General features: G+C 45.9%; 1 protein-coding gene across 3 annotated transcripts in view; it reads left to right on the top strand.

Annotated features, from left to right (window-relative positions):
* Positions 1-20,101, top strand: part of Nck2 (NCK adaptor protein 2) — a 125,105-nt gene that overhangs the window by 88,096 nt on the left and 16,908 nt on the right. For all 3 annotated transcript variants that reach the window (XM_038343689.1, XM_038343691.1, XM_038343690.1), the window contains exon 3: positions 3,568-3,809. In XM_038343689.1, coding sequence (XP_038199617.1) covers positions 3,584-3,809 — 226 coding nt within the window. In that variant the 5' untranslated portion in view covers positions 3,568-3,583. The remainder of the gene's footprint in view (positions 1-3,567; positions 3,810-20,101) is intronic.

Here is a 20,101-nt window from a genome sequence, read left to right on the forward strand (position 1 = left end):
TTAAGAGCATTGCCTGCTCTTCCAAAGGTCCTGTGTTCAATTCCCAGCAACCACACGGTGGCTCACAACCATCTGTAATGAGGTCTGGTGCCCTCTTCTGACCTGCAGAAATACACACAGACAAAATATTGTATAATAAATTAATTAATTAATTAATTAATTTTAAAAAGATAAAAGAACAAGTTGAATACTTCCAATATCTGATATCACAGAGAATTGGGGAATAGCAAGGAAAGATGCCACTGAAACAAGGCTGAAACCCAGCCAGACAAACACCAAGTCTTGCACCTCCATGTCTAGCATATGGGGCTCGTGGTGGCAACCGAGCCCCTGGGCCTTCAGCTTTGCTGCCTGCAGCATATGTGACTTTTCTCTTGGTTAGCTGCGCCAGGTGCCTGCTGCATTCCTGACCCAATGCGGCATGTTTCCAGCCTCTCCAATCTCAAATCTCCTGTGCTGTGACTTAGCAGGAAGCTGTGTTTTATAAGTGTTTATGCTTTCAGCATGGACCAGAATGAATGCAGCCAGCTCCTCCCCTAGCTACCTTGGATGCAGAAGGCCATTCAGTAGAGAACATTGGTTGGCTGGCTATCAGCTGATTTAAATGGTGATCTGTTCCTGTTTTAAATAGTTTGGGAAATTATGTAAGTTAGCAGCAAACCTGGTGTGGCATCCCCTCTGAGCCTCATTTCTATTCCTGCTATTGTCCTTGTTTTTGACTTTAAAAGAGACGTCCACCTTGATTATTTCATAGGTCTCATCTGATAGAGAAAATCAGATATGTGAGCTACAAGACAAGAACTAGAGGTCCTCTCGTTATAGGTCTCCAGTTCTGAGAAGAACTTTGTGTGCTCCACCCTCTTGGACATTATATACATTTATGTATGGTTTGCCAGCATTTTCTTTTTCCCAAATGATTTTTTAAAAATATTTTTTTATTGATTTTATTGAGATATACGTTTTTCTCTGCTCTCCTCCCTTCCTCTACCCTCCTCCATGGTCCCCATGCTCCCATTTTACTCAGGAGATCTGGCCCTTTTTTTACTTCTCACGTAGATTAGATCCATGCATGTCTCTCTTAGGATCCTCATTGTTGTTTGGGTTCTCTGGGATTGTGAATTGTAGGCTAGTTTTCTTTGCTTTAAGTACATATGATGTTTGTCTTTTTGGGTCTGGGTTACCTCACTCAAAGTGATGTTTTCTAGCTCCATCCATTTGCCTGCAAATCTCAAGATGTTGCTGTGTAGTACTCCATTGTGTAAATGTACCACATTTTCCTTATCCATTCTTCAGTCAAGGGAATATTAGGTTGTTTCCAGGTTCTGGCTATGACAAACAATGCTGCTATGAACATAGTTGAGCACATGTCCTTGTGGTACGATTGAGCATCCTTTGTATATATACCCAAAAGTGGTATTGCTTAGTCTTTTTTTTGTTTGTTTGTTTTTGTTTTTGTTTTTCGAGACAGGGTTTCTCTGTGGCTTTGGAGCCTGTCCTGGAACTAGCTCTTGTAGACCAGGCTGGCCTCGAACTCACAGAGATCCGTCTTCCTCTGCCTCCCAAGTGCTGGGATTAAAGGCGTACACCACCATGCTTAGTCTTGAGATAGGTTGTTTCCTAATTTTCTGTGAAATTGTCATACTGATCCAAAGGGCTGTACCAGTTTGCACTCCCACCAGCAATGCAGGAGTGTTCCCTTTACCCCAAAACCTCTCCAGCATAAGTTGTCATCAGTGTTTTTGATCTTGGCCATTCTTACAGGTGTAAGATGGAATCTCAAGAGTTGTTTCAATTTGCATTTCTCTGATGGCTAAGGATGTTGAGCATTTCCTTAAGTGTCTTTCAGTCATTTTAGATTCCTCTATTGAGAGTTCTCTGTTTAGGTCTATACCCCATTTTTTTTTTACTAGATTATTCCCAAATGATTTTAATCTCCTAATGTGGAAATGCATAAATGAAAAGACATGTATTCTCTGTACCTGAATATGGTAAAAAAAAGTGTCGTGTTCATGCCTCCATGAGTCAGACGCATGGGTTTCCTCTGTAACTCCGAACTTAGGGTATGAGATCAGAACTCTGACAGGAGGACAAGGGAGTTCAGGCCCAGGATCTTGTCTTTGTTCCTTCTGTAATTTAGGGGCAGCGCCAGTCAGTAGAGGGGTTGAATACTGATTTTTTTTCCTGCAAGAACACTTGGGCTTCTTCTCCCCAAGAAGAGTGGAATTGCTGACGTGGGTGATGCCTGTGTGTGCTGTGTTCTTCCCTGTTATTACTTCTCAGGTGGACTTCATCAGATTTGTGCCATATCTGTTGTTTTAATGAGCTGTATTTTGGAGTCGTTTTAATGTGTATTTTGACATATTCTGAGATATAGTCTCAACTACATGCTTTCACCGTCCCTCTGCATTGCTTACTTATCTTCCCAAGTATCCACTATGTCGCCATAGATTTTTTCCCCCCCTTTCCCAGAGTGTCCTATAGTGGAATTGCTATTCAGGAACTAGTTGGGGGACATCAAGGCAGCCAGTTCAGGGGGTACTGCAGCATAACTGATCAGGTATGGGGTGGAGGATCTTGCTGGGTGCTACAAAGATAAAAGCCACAGAGAACAGCGTTCCCAGCGTCTTCAATGGAGTTTGCTCCAAGGAGCCCCATGTGGAAATCCACATGCCCAGCCTGTCGGGCCTTCATGCTGCTCTCACTCCGGGAGGCACCTACACTTCCCCTTGCTCTGTCCCAGCACTTAAATACTTCACAGGCAGGTAGACGGCGTATCTGGTCACCTCCTGTAGGATGCCTTTGTTGCTTCCCAGTTTGGGCGATGGTGAGTAACATGGCCTAAATAAATATCTAAGTTCAGCTTTGTGCGTCTTTAAGAATAATTTCTTTTTTTTTTAACACAGAAAAGTTGTAGAGTTATTGTGCGGAGCATTCTCGTATACCCCTCTGCTGATTTCTCCGGTGCGTTATAACATATTACTTTGAGCTGTCAGAACTAATTAACATTGCTGTTGCCCAGGCTTTGTTTATGTTTTAGCAGTGTTTCCGCCAGTTTTCTTTCTCTGTTTCACCACCCGTCTCAGGATGCCACGTCGCATTAGTAGTACAGTAATTTGAATCTGAGTTTATGGGAGTAGTTTTGGGTGTGTTATATTTGCTAAATGTCTTCAAACTCCTCAGCATATGCTGAGGACTTGAGTGTAAACCTATCAGCTAGAAGAGGCTGGTGTCGTTTACTCAAATGAGCACTTTAATTATAAGATTGTTATTTTGAGCGTGGTTTTTTTTTTTTTTTTTTTTTTTTTTTTTTTTGAAGTTTGCATCTGGCTTTGGTAAAATGTGCAGCTCCTGTAGCGCAGGGAGAGGGGCTGCTGGCTTTGGTGACAAGATGTTTCTCGGCAGCCCCAGAGCTTGCTGGAAGGTCATTTTAAGGACGAGTGTTTCAGGGGCCTGGAGGAGGCTGGTGGCAGGGCCGTCGCAGGAGCTGTCATTGCCTGATTTTTCAACTCCGCCAGAGGACGAGGTGTGCGGGTGGATAACAAGCATCTTTAAATGTTTTGCTGGCAGAAGGACTCCATGAAAGATGACAGAAGAAGTCATTGTCATAGCCAAGTGGGACTACACGGCCCAGCAGGACCAGGAGCTCGACATCAGGAAGAACGAGAGACTGTGGCTGCTGGACGACTCCAAGACGTGGTGGCGGGTGAGGAATGCAGCCAACAGGACGGGCTACGTGCCGTCCAACTACGTGGAGCGCAAGAACAGCCTGAAGAAGGGCTCCCTGGTGAAGAATCTCAAGGACACGCTAGGTGAGTATCCACACCCCACCTGGAATAGCTAGGCAGGGGGACAGCATTGCTGCTTCAGCTTGTGTGTGTGTGTGTGTGTGTGTGTGTGTGTGTGTGTGTGAGAGAGAGAGAGAGAGAGAGAGAGAGAGAGAGAGAGAGAGAGGGGATGTATAGAGTATTTGTTATGGTGTGTATAGTATGTGCATATGTGATGTACTGTGTAGAGGTGTGAAGTGGTATGTTGTGTGTGTGTATGTGTTTTGTGTGTGTGATGCAGTGTGTGAGTTTTGTGTGTGTGGTGCAGTGTGTGAGTGTGATATAGTGTGTAAACATGCTGTGTGTAGTGTGTATGTGTATGTGGTGTGCTCTGTAGGGGTATAATGTGGTATATTATGTGTAAGTGTGTGTTTTGGGGAAGGTGTTAATTGTTAACAACCTCCTACTTGGGTTTTGTACAGAGGTCAACTTAAAGACTCTGTTTATCATTTTCTGAATAATTGATAGAGTTTGGGATCTCGGGTAAATCAACACTTGTGTGTGCTGTGGACCCCTACACAGTGGTCTCCTTACATTCAAACTCTAGAAGACCCCGACTTAGACTCACAAGTTTCATAGCTTTGCTTGTCAGCACACTAACTAACCCTTTTCTCTTACAAACTCCCATGCATGTACATACTGAAGGAAGAGGCCGGTACTTTTTTGGTCTGTTTTTGGTTTTGTTTGTTCCTGTCTTAGATGATAGTATATTTTATACCAGTTTCAGGCAGTAAGTTGATGTGTAGTTGGGGTGATGAGCAATCAGAAGCCTCTCGGATGGACCGTTCCACGAGCCCTGTTAAGTTATGACATTCTCTGGGTCTTCCCGTCCATGCCTCTTCTCCTCCTCTGGTGTATTAGGTCATTTCCTAGGACTGTAGCAAACTCCTTGATGGTGGGTTGCTTTATAAAGAACAAGGCTTAACTTGGCTTACATGAGGTCGAGTGGCTGTATGTGTATTGCCTTCTTGGCAAAGTTTCAGCGTGGTACAGGTATCCTATGGCAAGAGACTGGGGGACATAGAGAACTGTAGTGTCTGTGTCTTCTGATATTGTTCCCTTTGTATTCCATCAGTATTCATTTATACACCTTCTGTCTTGTTCCCATTGCCACTCAGAGGCCCACCTCTAAGTAGTGCGATAGGAACCAGTTTCTTCCTTATTACTACTCTCAGTGGGGATTAAATTCACAAAGGGACCCAGGTAAGGAGATACATTCAAATCATATCAGTCCATAGCCACGGGTGTAACAGGAGATCGCTACCACAGTGGTGACCAGCCATACCTGAGTGTGCACACAGCCATATCAGTCCATAGCCATGGGTCCGACAGAAGATCACTACCACAGTGGTGGCCAGCCGTACCTGAGTGTGCACACAGTGCACACTAACAGTGCTTACTGCTTCCTATTACCCTGGAATATAATCAGGAAGGCTCGTGGAAGGACAACTGAGCTGAGCTGACAGTTGACAGTTGTTATCTCCTCAGGTAAGTATAGCGTTGTTTGTAGCCAACAGTGCCAGCCTGTCACTTCGCGTTCCTGTGGACGTGAGCCAGTACCATCCCCTAGCTAAGTGTATGTAGACTTTTCTTTGTGTAACTAGAAGAGGATTAGCTTCATTGGAGCGGACGGGGGTGAGGGAGACATGGGAAAACTGAGAACGACATCACACCGGATGTGTTTCGGGTTACCCATCTTCCTCCTTGTACAATCCGTAAAGGTCTGTGCTCACTGTTCAGGGGGTGAAGCCTTCAGTCATTGGGAGGTATTTTGTGCTGCGCATGGACTTTTTCTCAGGATGTCTGTGGCCAGGCGTAGATTCCAAGACTGCTGGAAAAATTCCATTTGTTATTAGCATTCTAGGTCTTTTTCCACCAAATTCTCTCCCCTGTGTATAAAGAATACACATTTCTTTGCTTAAGAAATGTTACTTAAGTATGTATGGTAAAGAAAACGGCGTTGGTGAGTGGGTCAGTGCTTTAGTGTTGTTCTGAGAGTTTCTGACTGACTTTCCAGCCATCCCCTGACATACCCTCTGTAATAATGTTAGGCATTGTTGACATATTTTGCCTTAAAAAAATCAGAATCCTGTAAACCGCAAAACGGACATAACTTTGAATTGGAAAAAGCCAGCCCCCTGAGGTCCTGGAGAGCCCTTTAAATGACTGCCTGTTGACTTTCTTAGGAGGAAAGACCAGGCCTCAGGTTGAGGCTCTAGGCCTCATCTTTGCCCAGTGTGTTCAGATCTCCCCAAGCGTGATCAGTTCATCTATCTCACAATCTCAAGTCACAGAGCAAAGCAGCGCATCCCACCCTGGTGCTGGGCCCACCCTGGTGCTGGGCCTGTTCCCCTGTCCCCGACAGATTGCCACCCAACCCCTGCTGGAATGCTTAGACTGCTCCAGAAGGCCAATTCCATTTTTGGAGAACACAGATTGTTAGAAAGTGCTTCCTTAAATAGATTCAAATTTTTACATTTCTCAAACTTCCTCCCCTTGGCTCTCACTCTGCCCTCTAGGGTTTTGCCAAGCAGAGCAAATCTCTCCAGTGAGTGACGGTTCTGCTGTGAGCTTCCGACTCTGTTTCAGCACATAGGTCTTTGGAAACATTTGCATCAAGTGTGAAAGATTGCAAAAATACAGATAAAACTATGTTTCTAAATTTATTTATTAATAGGAATCAACTCTCATAGCCTTTGGGACTCAGGGAGAAGTGGCCCATTTTGTATGTGCATGTACACACAAAATGAGAGCACATGTGCCACAACATGTATGTGTGTGTTGGGGAGGGGGAGTGGTCAGAAGACAACCCACAGCAGTCTGTTCCTTGTTTCTACCATGTAGGTCCCAGGGATTGAACTCATCAGGTCTTCAGATTTGATGGCAGGCACCCTTAACCGTGGAGCTACCTCGCTGCCTTGGCTTCCGTTGTTAAGATTTGGTTGCTGCTGTTGTTTGTGTGATTCGACATATCTGTCATGATCGCCTTTGCTATCAGACAAAGAGGGACCTTGTTATCTGAACAGGAGCTTCCTATTAAAGCAGTCCCAGAAGAAGGGGAGGCACCTCCACTACCCATCTCCGTGTGCAATAGCTTCCTTCTCCACAGGCTGACTTCCACAGTGTGTAGGCCAGACGAAGGTGAAGGTGCTTTCTGTAGCCGCTCCTGTCTCCCAGGTGTCTCTTGTAATGCAGACCTCGGAGACTGAGTGTGCACAGCTTCCTGTTTAGTTATGCACTCCGGTGTGTCCTCAGAGTTTTATGGACTGCATTGTGCAGAACAGAAAGTGACTCTGCTGTGTGAAGGTAGCAACAGACTATTGCCCTAGACTGCATCCCTTAGCTTCTTGTACTGCCTGCCGTCATCCATGTGGGATTTATGCTTGCTGCAGGAATCTACTGAGTCTGAGGTACATGGTAGGACTTCATGCTTGATGCCTTCTTTGGCGCGAATCGTACAAGAGTTTCCCAGAGCCACAGGGCTATGAACTGGAGCTTCTCCCCTTTAGGGGAGGAGACAGTGGCTGTCTGTGTGCTGTGTGCCTGGGAGACTTGCATCTTCTCATGCACAGTGTTTTCTTAGAACCGCTTGAAGGTAACAGTGTATTTGACAAAAGCGTCTTGTTAAAAGCATTAACATTCTTTTCTTTCAGTGATTTGTAATTGAGCAAAACAATCTGATCTTGTATTTCCTTTCATGAGGGCAAAGCATTTATCTACTGGATTTTCTTCCATGTTCAGCTCCTGATCACGAACAGTTGAGAAAATGTTCCCACGCAGAACAAGGGGTAATGGGTTGTCAAGTGTGTTTCTTCAGGCAGTATCCTGGCATAGCTCTGAGTTCAGCAGTGAGGCAACCCAGGCTACTTCTGGCCCTTACGTTGCAATTTGACCTGCATAACTATGTAGGCTAAATATTGTAAAGCCCTATGCTAAGCCTTTTGGGATGGAGATCACTGTTCCCTGGGAGATAATTTTTAAAGATTTCTATGCACGAGCCTTAAGAACAGTTTTTGTTACCATTCTGATTCTAGCCACAACCCACCACAGCCCCAAAGGTGTTGAACTTTGCCTGGGTGATTATGAACAGCTAAAGAATTGAGCAGAAGTGTTTGTGGCCTCTGTAGGGATAGGAGGAAGATGGGGGTGAAGAAAGGTGGAGGTCAAGAGACAGACATAACCTACTCTAGACCCAAACAGGACACCTGGGGGGATGGGAGGATAGACTGGCACAAAAGACAGGCAAGATTGAACCCTGTCCCCATGCTGGTGCGCTGGGGTGAGGTGATACCTGGATGCTTGCTTCATGTAGGGTGTTTTCTCTGCTTTCACCAAGTTCCTGCCTGGGAGCCTTCAGGTCTTAGGATTCCTTTGCTGCACTGCCAGGGAATCCAGCCTGATATTGGAGCCCTCTGGCAGACAAAGACAAGAGCTGTGTGCATAGAAAAGTGTTTCACAGTGAATTGTTAGGGAATATTAAGGCTATGATACCTCAGTTAGGGAGAGAACTTGTACGACACTCACCAGTGACTTAAACACCTCTCTCAGATTTGGTTTTAAAGTTTGAGTGAACTAGGAAGTGAGTTTCTCCATCATGTAAAACTTAAACACGTAGTTTAACAGTTGACATTGTTATAGGTGACCCCCCACCAAGGCAGAGAGGACTTGCCTTGTGGGCTGGTCTGGCCTTGATCTTACCGGGCAACCCAATTGACCTTGAATCCTCGGTAGCCTTTCTGAGCCTTCTAAGTGCTAGGATTACAGTGTGAGCCAGGACGGATGGCTTCTCATATGTTTAGTGTGAGGACCACATGCAGTCTTCCAGGATACCCTATACAGACTTCATGTAGTTAGAGAAAGGTAAACTAATGGACCTGATTCTGATGCCTCTGTCTGACAGGGGTGAAATGGTCCCCTGTGAACGCTGTCAGCAAGATCACAGGGTCAAGCAATTTCTCCCATTGGCACCATCATACTTTGCTTCTTAAAGCATCCCTGTTTCCCACAAAGGATCCATACAGTTCCCTTAGTCACCATTCTGAGTTTTGTCTTCCATCAGTCTGTCAGTGAACTGGCAGTAAGTAGTAGTGGGCAGGAGTCCGATGTCATAGAGCGCCAGGGCCACCGGGTGCCTGCAGCAGTTGCCTGAAATATAAGCATGGAGCAGCTTACAAGTCACCAAGTACTTCGTCCTTGCCAAAACAGCCTACCCCTCATGTATTGTCCCTATCCACAGTAAGGGGCCAAATTCTGTCTAGAAAGGACCTGGAGGCTTCCAACAGGACAACCAGTTGGGTATGCTAATTTGCTTTTATGACTTATATAGAAAGATATAGGTTGTTAAATTAAGCAAGATGTATATAGCTGGTTGGGATGTGAACTTGTAAAAACGTTTGTTGTTACACTGAAGCTGGCGATACCACCCCCTGGGCATGAGAATGTCCCTGTGACCTTCCTAAGAACACCAGATAGGACATCCAGAGTATACTTCAGCTCTGACTGATGTGTTTGCCTACATAGAGTTGACCGTCTGAGTTGAGTGGCAGGCCAACTCTATGGAAACTATCTCCAAGTTAGCATTCTGGAATGTAGGAGAACAGTTTAAAAACAATACTTTGCTTGTTTTAGACATGAAAAACTAGGTCCTGATTAACACAGCTTGAGTGAGTTTTCAGGTTAGATGATGATGATGATTAATGAATGGATGTAAATTTCTCAGGTTTGGTGGGTGTCTGTGTGTGTCATACTGGAGTAGTCTCAGGAGCTTAGTCTCTAATGGCTCCCAGAAACAGGGATTGCATTAAAAGCAAACGGGCACACTGAGAGAGTTCTTTAAACACCACCCTGTGTCCAGAGGCATCTCATGGTCAAGTGGATGCTAGGACATGAACCCCAGCTCTGTAGGAGCGACTTCAGTTTGGAATTAGCCTTTCAGAGGTCATGAGTATGCACTGTGATCGAACGTGAGGCAGGGGAAAACCGCAGGTGCCCATACATTCTGCTGATTCCTCATCAGAATGATGCCCCTGCCTGCTTTGCAACTTCCTGTGGTCGACCTATTTTCTGCGTATCTCTGGAATGAGAATGAGGAATGCCTGCTGCTTGTGGCAACCACCCAGATTGTTTTTGAGTTACTGTTCGGGTCTTGTTTATGCAACTATTTCTAAGAGAGGGAGTCTCATGGCAAGCCTCATTGTATTCTGGCTCCTCCATTCTTTCCACCCCCTTTTCTGTGGCGTTCCCTGAGCTCTGCTGTCAGTTGGGGTGAGGATCCATACAGTGCGCACTGGTCTTTGCAGTATGTCTATGTGTCATTTTCTGTAATGGTCTCCAGTACAGAGCAGTTAGCCCTGAACCCATATACACACAAACAATGAAAATGGACTCAGCAGATTGTATTTATATATTTGCCCATTTATATGTAATATATATGTAACAATTAAAAAAAAAAGAGGCCATCAGTTTGAAATGGTGAGAGCATGGAAAAGGTTGAGCGAGGAAAGGGAGAGAGACAAGTGACGCGATTATATTTTAATTAACAATGTAAAAAAAGTAACCCACGAATTGACTGTATTTCATAAAACTATCCAGTAGTTGTCTCTCGTTTTAAAATGGGCATACCTTTAAGAAGATTGGAATCTGTGAAAATAACTTAGAAGGAAGCACATTCCCCGGGGTGTCTTGGCTCTGAAAGAGCCGGTTAGCATTTGTATCTAATCTCTTGATGCTTGTAGGCCTTACAGTTAGGTTGTTTGATGACTTGTGACTGTTCTCAATGGAGTTAGTGTGAAGCCCATGGACTCTTCCTGCAGGGAGCCTGACACTGGCGGGAATAGCAGATTTCTGACGGTCCCTATGCTTCTGGTTTGGGGGAAATGCTTCAAGAGTTCGTGTACGCTTCTTATCCGCTGCAGAAGTCGTGGGCTTCTCTGCATTGACTGTTCTTCAGGAATGGGAACACTGCTGCTAGCCACCCTGCCCTGGAACACGCTTCCTCGCCAAGGCACTCTGTGCAGCGGCTTCATTAGAGAACAGGACGAAGGCCAGCACGCCCCCGGAAAATCTGTATTATAACGTTTGGAAAGGCAGGCTCTCAGTTCCGTCTCAGAGGTCCAGCTTCTCCCGAGGTCTGTTTTGTCATGACTTCACCCTCTCCGCGGTGTAATATCCGCCGTTGTGCAAGCATGAATTAAACATAATGCATTGTAATTTAGAACCCATTACAACTCCGTCTCACCAGATTGTTCCCAATCGAAACAGCCTGTCACATGCATTATTGCAGGAATCCTATAGAAACTCAGTGCTGTGCTGCCAGACATTCAGAACAAATTCAGATTTGTTTTCGTATGTCATAAGCTTCCAAGTATTTAGAACCAAAAAATGTAAAACAACTTACAACGGATTAGTGGGAGGATGATTAGAAAATAGAGACAGATTGTTTTGAAGGGGAAAAAAATTACTAATAGGACAAAAGCTAGGAGAGACCTTGAGATGTGGGAGGAGCATATACCTCAGGAAACTTGGTGAAGCACGGTGGGGCGCATGAGACCCATGCTGCTCTGCCCAGGGCACTGTTGTAACCCCTGTGTCTTTGTGGAGGTCAGAAAGTTAGGTTCAGCACTGGGAGCCCTCGTGTCTGCTTATTGGCTCCACTTTAAAGATTCTACCAACTCCGAGCAGATTGAAAATAATCAGAGATGCTGTGTGTTTATGAGCGTAGGTACTTATTGTTCTTGTCATTATTCCATAGGATACAGTATACCATACATAACGCTTACATTATATTGGGTGATACTTGGCGAACAGTACACGTGAGGATGTGTGTGGGTTCTGTTCTATGCAAATAGTCTGCTATGTTATATAAGGGATGTGCAGACACATGAGTTTTTGTGACCATGGCAGATCATGGGACACTGCCCTGGGGATCCTGAGGACTGTCTGTTTCAGGATAATTGACATAGTGACTGTTTTTTACCATCTCACCATGTGGCAGCTTGCTAAAGAACCCCCTCTCTGAGCTAAAGAGTTAACTCGAGCCGTGGAACAGAGCGGCGTGGACTAAAGCTGCCTGGGAATGAGTAGGACCATCTCACCGTGTTTCAGACCATGTTTCCCCATATGGCCTGCATTTGCTGTTCGTTCCCTCCATATGTCTGAAATGTTCCTTTTCTCTACTGCGTGTTTCCATCCGCGGCTGAGGCTCCTTGAGGCATCGCTAACTGGCGCCGTGTAGCTGTAATGACTGCCGAGTCCCCCATACTTACCTGAGCTCCTACTGGTACCCACTTTCCTCTGGTCCTGGCCTTGTGCTCGCTGTTGGTAGTATGGAGAGAGGGTAGGCAGGCATCCTCCTGCTTGGTGCACAGAGAGCCAGGGTCTACTTAACAGCCTCAGCCAGGTGGTACTGGGTACTTTTCTGTGGGTCAACCAAGGTCACATGTGTGACCTTTTACCTAGAGTAGTGGTTCTCATCCTGTGGCTTGTGACCCCTTTGGGGGTCAAAAGACCCTTTCATGGGGTACCATATCAGATATTTTCATTGCAATTCACAACTGTGGCAAAGTTACAGTAATGAAAGTAGCAACAAAAATAATTTTATGGTCAGGGTTTGCCACAGCATGAGGAACTGTGTTAAAGGATCACAGCATTAGGAATGTTGAGAACCTCTGGCTTAGAGGGTTTCTCTCCAGGCTGTTACTGCTTCTCTGCACTGTTCTGAATTTACAGGTTCTGCAAAGGTACTTAGGTTGTTGTTGGTTTACCCAGTTGTGGAAACCACTTTGCAGGACAGTTCTTAAATATTTTTGAAGCTGTACCACCTGTGTTTCTTCAAGAAAGCATGGCATGGGTAATGGCTCTCCATAGGAAATTTGCTTGATTTTTGTCTTTATTTCCTTAGGAAGCACAGCTGTTGAGTGATTGACATATAAAATTTGCGAGTAGGTATTTGTAAGTAGAGTTAGTTGTAACGTGTTGTTATTGTCGTGTTATTAATTGAAGTTGATCAGATCCGTACACTTTCACCTAGTGTGTTGTGTTAAAGCGTAGTGTTGACAGGTTAGCTGTGTGGTCCTCAGAAGGACCCCTGGATCCTCTGTGGCTTTTTATGTAGTGAGGGGCTGCAGGCAGGCCTGCTTTTCATCCCGCCCGGCTCCAGGCTACTGGCTAGCTTATGCCCCAAAATAATTACATGGAAACTATATTCTTTTAAACACTGCCTGGCCCATTATTTTCAGCCTCTTACTCACATCTTGACTAACCCATATCGAATAATCTGTGTAATACCACAAAGTGGTGTCTTACCAGGAAAGATTCAGCACGCCTGACCTGGTGGCTGGCTTGAGAGGCACGGCGGTCTGACTAACCTAGGAGAGGCGTGGCATCTGACTGAGCCATCTACCTCACTTCCTTCTTCCTGTTCTGTCTACTCCACCCACCTAAGGGCTGGCCAAGGCAGTTTCTTTATTAGCTAATGAGAATCCTCCATCATTTTTATATGTTATTTATTCCTGCGTAGATAGTTCATGGTTCTTCTAGATTACTATGCCACACTTTGCTATGAAAGTCAGACAGTTGAGGCTTAGCCAAAGCCAGGAGCGAAGCCCCTTGTGCCCCAGCTGGGCACTGCTAATTGTAGGCCATCAGTAGCTGAGGACTTAGAAGTAGGGCACAGGCCTCTGGAGGACTGGGCATTGATCACCTCTGTCTACCCCGAACAGCAAGGAATCTGTCCAGATACCTGTGCCTTGGAAGCAGTGCCCTTTCTCCTCCTGACACTAAGACCTTCTGTTGTGTAGACTAAGTAGCCTCTCTCGGATTATTCAGGGTCTCTCTGGTATATCATCTATTTCTGCCCACAAGGTCAGGAGGGAGGTGGCACCTGCCCCAGAGGAATGCTATAGGAGACGAATCCATGCAGCTCAGTTGAGAAAACCTTGCCTCTACTTTTCTCCAATTGATCCACCTCCGACTCTAACTCTGGCATTAATCGAAATTCTTGTTTAAAGCAAGCCCCTAGGCAACTGCCACTTGGGTTCTTGCTGTGTGCCAGTCACTTAAATCCAGAGCTTTCCCAGCTACTTCACCCACCTGGCACTGCCCCCCCCCAACCCAATTCATCTCTGTGACAGATGGTGACAGGGACAACAGAAGAGGTGCTGTAGTGTTCCCCAGATCTGGGCAGCGCGGGAGCTATCCCAAATATGACTCAGGCAAACTTGCAGAAGCGCCATTTGCCCGCGTCTGCCCCATTACCATTTATTCATTTTAATTTGCCATTTTCAGTTCTCATAGTTCCAATACAATCTTAAAAGCTAGGTGTGTGCTCAACTTTTGCTGGTGGTTTGATACTTCAAGTCCTACTGGAGAATGTCACTTGTAATCTGTGCCTCATCTCACCCTTTTGCATATGCAAGTGATCCATACTCCTGGATCGGGTGTATGTGTTGAGAGGTGCTGAATATTTATTTTCATCAAAAATTATAATGAAAAATGAAGGTATTTTCATTTGGCATCTGTGTTACCGTTTGACTTTTGCATTTGTCTTTAAAAAAAAAAAAAAACAACCGAAATCATTTTTCCCAACCTTACATGTTTAGTCCCATCACTTACCTGTCCGCTAACAAAGGAGGAGCTTTCAGTTGTGCCAGGAGTTCACAGTGCAGGGCTCCTGTGCACAAGGAACCGTGTGCTCGTGGGGGGACCTGATTGGCCCCAACACCTCTGTCCCGCAGAGGGACTGCCAGGGCAGAGGGAGGATGCGGGGTGACTGCACTCACCCAGCTCACAGATCTCCCCATTTCCTCCCATTCTTAGCATTCAACCATGAACTTGGGAGTTTTATAGAATAACATTCAGGAGAGCCCTTCGTCATAAGGCACGTGCTCCTAGTTGCAGAGTCAAAAGAGAAGAAAGAGAGGGAAGGTCAGGAATTGGTGCAACCCCTTGTTGGTCATACCTTCTACCCTCACAGGCCCACAATTAGAGTTTGAGCTTTCTTAAAGGGCAGGGAGAAGAAATTTCTCTAGTTTCTCTAGGAGAAGATGGTGCCACTGAAGGGGGTTGATCTGTCAAGGCTCCCAGCAGTCACCAGCGTTGGTTAGGAATGGCTGACAGTGTGTTTGAAATGGGAGTGGTGAGAGAGGAAAGCCAAGTTCATTAATGGAGTGTATGTTTTCTGTTGTTTGCTTGTTTTTAATGAGTAAGTGGCCCTAAGCAGCAGCAGGGAAGAACAGCATATAAGATGGCTTCCTTACAGGGTGCTCCATTGCTGCCTTTTAATGCTCTTGACAGATCTAGGAGTTCAGCAGATCTTTGGGGTAAGCCCCCCACCTGTGGAGGAAAGCCCATGTTGTACTTATTCCTCAGACACTGTTGTTGCACATGTATGTGCCCAGGGCATCTTTCCACAGCTGTGCTGTCCATGACCCACAAAGGGACTTTGGGGTCAACTCAGCCTGTGGAGAAGGCATTGCCGTTTTCAAAGCTGGAGTTCACATGGAGGAACAAAAGTTCCAGGATAAGTTTCCTGCCCACTCTCAGTCTCCTTGGGTTCACACGTTCTGGCTGTCAGAGAGTGTGCACACTCTCCCCTCTGTAGAGCATAAAGACCCCACATGACCCCAGTGACAGCGGCTGAGGTCTTGGGGTGAGGTGGGATGGAGTATTTGTGATCCATAAAGGAGGGGGGAAAGCATAGGTAAGTTGTCCTTGGTGCCTTGCCTCCGTAGTAGTTTAGAATTCAGAACTCCTATGTTCCTAGCGATGGTTCCCTAGTACCAGATAAAGAGGATTTTCCCCTAGCATACTGAGGTGGGAATGTCCAGATGACAAGTCCTTTGCTTTGCCATGGTTGTTCTGTCAAGCTCTGGGGAGAGCTCTGCTTCTCCACTGCCCAATCCCCTTCTCTGTAATTTCTGGGGGGGGGGGCCTCTGGAGCCTTCAGCCCATGCACTTGCTTTCCCCAAGTCCACCCCTGACTTATGTCCCCCTGTTCCTACTCTCCGTGCTGAATCCAGACTTCCGCATTTTGAAGCATCTCAAAGTCCATCTGCTCCTGACTCCAAATAGCCTGTAGTTCCTGCCATGGGTACTCCTGGTCTGGTCTTATCTAGGGAGGCTCCTCTGCTTCCTGTAGGCTCAGAAGCCACAGGCTCACAGGGACATTCCATTGAGTCTTTTTTTTTTTTTTTTTTTTTGGTTTTTCGAGACAGGGTTTCTCTGCAGCTTTTTTAGAGCCTGTCCTGGACCTAGCTCTTGTAGACCAGGCTGGCCTCGAACTCACAGAGATCCGCCTGCCTCTGCCTCCCGAGTGCTGGGATTAAAGGTGTGCGCCACCACCGCCCGGCTTGTCTTTTTTTTTTTTTTTTTTTTTTTTTATCATACTTGTCACCACAGTGACATTTAGGATTAAGAGGTTTTCATAATTTTTAGTTGACTTTACTAATAGGACCTAACTCTAATGGAGGAAATGCCCACACATTAGTAGCCTCTGGTCATAATTTAGTATACACAACATTTTTGCGTAAGCTGGAGTTTTGCTTAGATTCAGTTTAGGTTACAGACCTAACTTGTGGCAAAAGTTGTTGGCATCTGTACTTAGAGTCTACGGGTCTGTGATGGCCATGGGGTCGGAGGGACTTTCTTCCTGCTTTGCTTCAGGCTGAGCACTCAACAGCAGAGATCTTTCTTGATAAGACAGAAGAAAGGGGCACAGGCAAAGGTGCCACTGATAGAAATTTACCCTGCAGTCATGGCTGACCCTAGTTCAGTACGGGAGAAGGAGAGGTTGGAGGGAGTGGTTGGGGACAGTTATAGTCTGGTAGAATGTCCCTGAAATCTTCTGCAGCCTAAGAACCACCTGCTATGCATGAGATCATGCAGTAATGTGAGGCTGTTGGAAGATGTGACCCTGCCCCCATGTTGCTCATGGCTCCCCTAAGCCCTCTGGCGGAGCAGTGAGTAGATTCATGCTCTTCTTCAGGATACGACACTGGGTAGTACCTTGTCCTGTGCCCACCTTTGGTGGTTATGCTATGGCTGAGGTGGTCTGGTTTCCAAAACAAACAAACAAACAAACAAACAAAAAACTTGCTGGCCTTTCAGATCCCACTTCTGCTGCCCTGTAAATAATCTGCACCTCGTTACCAGCATAGCCAAGTGTCCGTAGGACCAAAGGAACTGGCCACATTTGTGACCGAGGCCATTTTTATTTAAACTTCACTTTGTCTAAAACTGGTTCGTACTCAAGAGCCTGTCCTGTTCCCTGAACCACAAGTGGGGTTTCTTTGATACCTTCTAAGCCACCATTGGCCATAGTGAAATATGACTGGGCTACTCCCCACCAAGTCAGGTAGCTTGCAGAGGGCAAGGGAAACCTAAGACACTCTAGGCTCAGAAAACAGCGTGCACCATCCCAGTGGTTTATGGAGGCCATGAGCATAGTGTACAGCCCGTGCGCCTGCTGCCTTCTGTCTCTCCCACACCAAACTCAGGCGGCCCCAAACCATAAAAGTACTGCTTTCTTGCTTGTCTGCAGACGGCAGTTTCGCATGTAGGCATCAGTGGTTGGGCACATTCAAGAAGGTGGAGGTGGGAAGTGTAAATCGGGGAAGTCTGTTTTATTTTCTCAGTCGATGAGACAAAATCAGCTGAAACCTAGCTTTTGAAAAAAATATACTAAAGTCAGCTTATATCGTGAGAATGTAGGTTGGATTCGGGCACTTGGTTCTTGCTGTGGGGCCTCTGTTTCTTTGGATCTTATCTTGCTTACCTCTACCCTCATTAATGCCAAATGCTGCTGGCATCTGTTGTCCATAGCTTTTCCTCATGCTCCCCGCACCCCGTCCCCAGCCCAGCAGTTCTGGTAGAATAAGCCCTGCTAACCCAGGTGGAAGAGCTTGCATATGTGAGGGGTTAGGAAGTGCTGACCAGGTTCAAACTAGAGTCAGTAACTGTATGGTTTTGCATGGTCAGCCTGTTCAAATGTCCTCACCTTAGTGTGCTAGGGTTTCTATTGCTATGACAAAACACCATGACCAAAAGAAATGTGGGTAGGAAAGGGTTTATTTCACCCTACCCCTTAAAAGCCCATCCCAGAAGAAACACTGAGCAGAGAGGCCATAGAGGAACGCTGCTTGCTTACTAGCTTGCTTCCCAGGAGTGGCGTCATCCCCCGTGAGCTGGGTCCACCCATAGTGTTAATCAAGAAGATGCCCCACTGACTTGCCCACAGACCTAGCCACGGGTGGGGGCATTTTTTTTTTTTCAACTGAGGTTCTGTCTTCTCATATGACCCTTGTGTTGAGTTGGCAAAGAACGCTAGCCAGCATAGCAAACTTGAGGCTTGCCTTTTCACTTATTCTGGTGGTTTTGTTGTGGTTGTTAAATTATTTTAAAATTTATCCTGAAATAACCGAGTTGGTCTCCGCAGCGTTACCGCAAAACTCGATGCAAATCAAGCCAGTGGGTAGCGATGTGGAAGTGCTCCCAAGCCAAGTGTTACACGCTCTCTTCACATGAAAGCTTGCCGCGGTCACTTTGTTCCTTCCTTCCTCAAAGCTTGTCCAATCTCATGGCCCCTAATAAGAAAGGCCTTTCTTAATTTTTAGTTGACTTTAATAATAGGCCCTTACTTTAATGGAGGAAGTCCCCACACATGAATCCCCTTTAATCACAACAGTTTAAATAGTATTCTAGGTGTAAGGAATATTTTCAGTTCCATATCACTTAGGTTACAGATATGATTAGTGGAAAGATGAAGTGATTTGCCCCAGAGCTCCCAGAATTCAAGCACACACCATCTGAATGAGTTAACTTGAATATATTTCAGAACTATCAAATTTATTTGACATCTTCTCCCAAGTCTGCAGGGCTCCAGCTGGAAACTGACAGCCAGAGCCTGTCTCAGAGGTGTTTGTTATCACAGCCCTTCATCTTGATGGGGGGGGAGGCGCATAAAAGATTTTGACTTTAAAATGAATAACATTAATAATGTATGACACGTTCAAACTTTTATTAGAACTTGGTCTTTAGTGTATATAATCTTATTCGAGAAAGTTAAAATGGGCTGGTTATTATCAAAAAAAATATGTAACTCGGGGCCTTAAAGCTAACACCTGGGGCCAAAAAAATTGTCACGAAAGTAGAAAGTATTAAAGTGTTGTCCCCCTTTAAATCCAGCTCGGCTGTTAGCCATTTAAAACGGAGCTATCTGCTCACAGACCAGAAATATAATTCCATAGTGCACATTTTATCGTGTACAGGTGACAGACACTATGGCACAATCTGTAGCTGGTCTCTTTTTTAGGTCTCTAGAGAGTTAGAGCTTGGTCACCTTCTATAGCTGGCAAACCTGACCCACCTTGGGCAGCTCTGTACCAGGGAGGGCTGCTGCCTAGCCTGGGACAACCCAGCTGGTCCAGTCAGCCCTTCTGGGGGTCTGAAACCCGCGTCAACTGCTGAGCAACTGCCTAGGACCCTGTGGAGAGAAAACAGCATCATCGCTGCTCAGAGGTGCTATAGGGAGAAATGTCAGGGACATAGGCACTTGCTTCTCGGTCTCCTTGGCAGTAGGCAGCACGACTCAAGGCTTACTGCCCACGGCAGGAGCTGAAAAACTGGCCAGGCTGCTGAGCCCAAGCATCTCTGTTCTGCCTCGGCTGGAGCGTTGGAACCTCACCCCATCCTCTCCCTCCTCTTGGGAGAGGACTCAAAAATGGCTGCCCAGTGTCCTCTTATTTAAAAGTTCTTAGGGAAACCCGTTTTCTCCTTCCCACTAGGTGAGGACGTAGCCAGGAGGCCCCATTCTTACTGCTGTGAAACAGGACCTGCCCAGTCTGTAGGCTCTGTGATTTTAGATTCCCAGCTTCCAGAACACCAGGAGATGAATTGGTGCAGCCCGTGGTACAATGTAGTAGCAGGTTATTGGACAGGTGGGCCTCTAAGGTTTCTTCATTGTAATTGCCACAGCTTTGTTTTCCTGCCGGAAGCAGTAAGCACAGGGCCCTGGAAATGGTTTGTAAGTGTTCTACTCTCAGCCCAATACCGTACTCCTAGAGTAATAGATTTCAGAAGATTGAGAGGTTTCTCTGAGCCACAGGTCTTCAGTGTAGAAGTTAAAATCTCACTCCTAAGACCTAGAAAACAGAGTCTTGCAAGTGTTTTGCTTGGGGATTTTTCCCTGGGATTTTTCTCTTCCTCCTTTGTTCTGTTTTCTTCCCATGCCAGGGTGTTCCAGTTCATGCATTATTGAACAGGCGGTCGGTAAAGCCATTGCT

The sequence above is a fragment of the Arvicola amphibius genome, chromosome 9 (assembly GCF_903992535.2).
Source record: "Arvicola amphibius chromosome 9, mArvAmp1.2, whole genome shotgun sequence".
In the NCBI taxonomy this organism is placed as follows: domain Eukaryota; kingdom Metazoa; phylum Chordata; class Mammalia; order Rodentia; family Cricetidae; genus Arvicola; species Arvicola amphibius.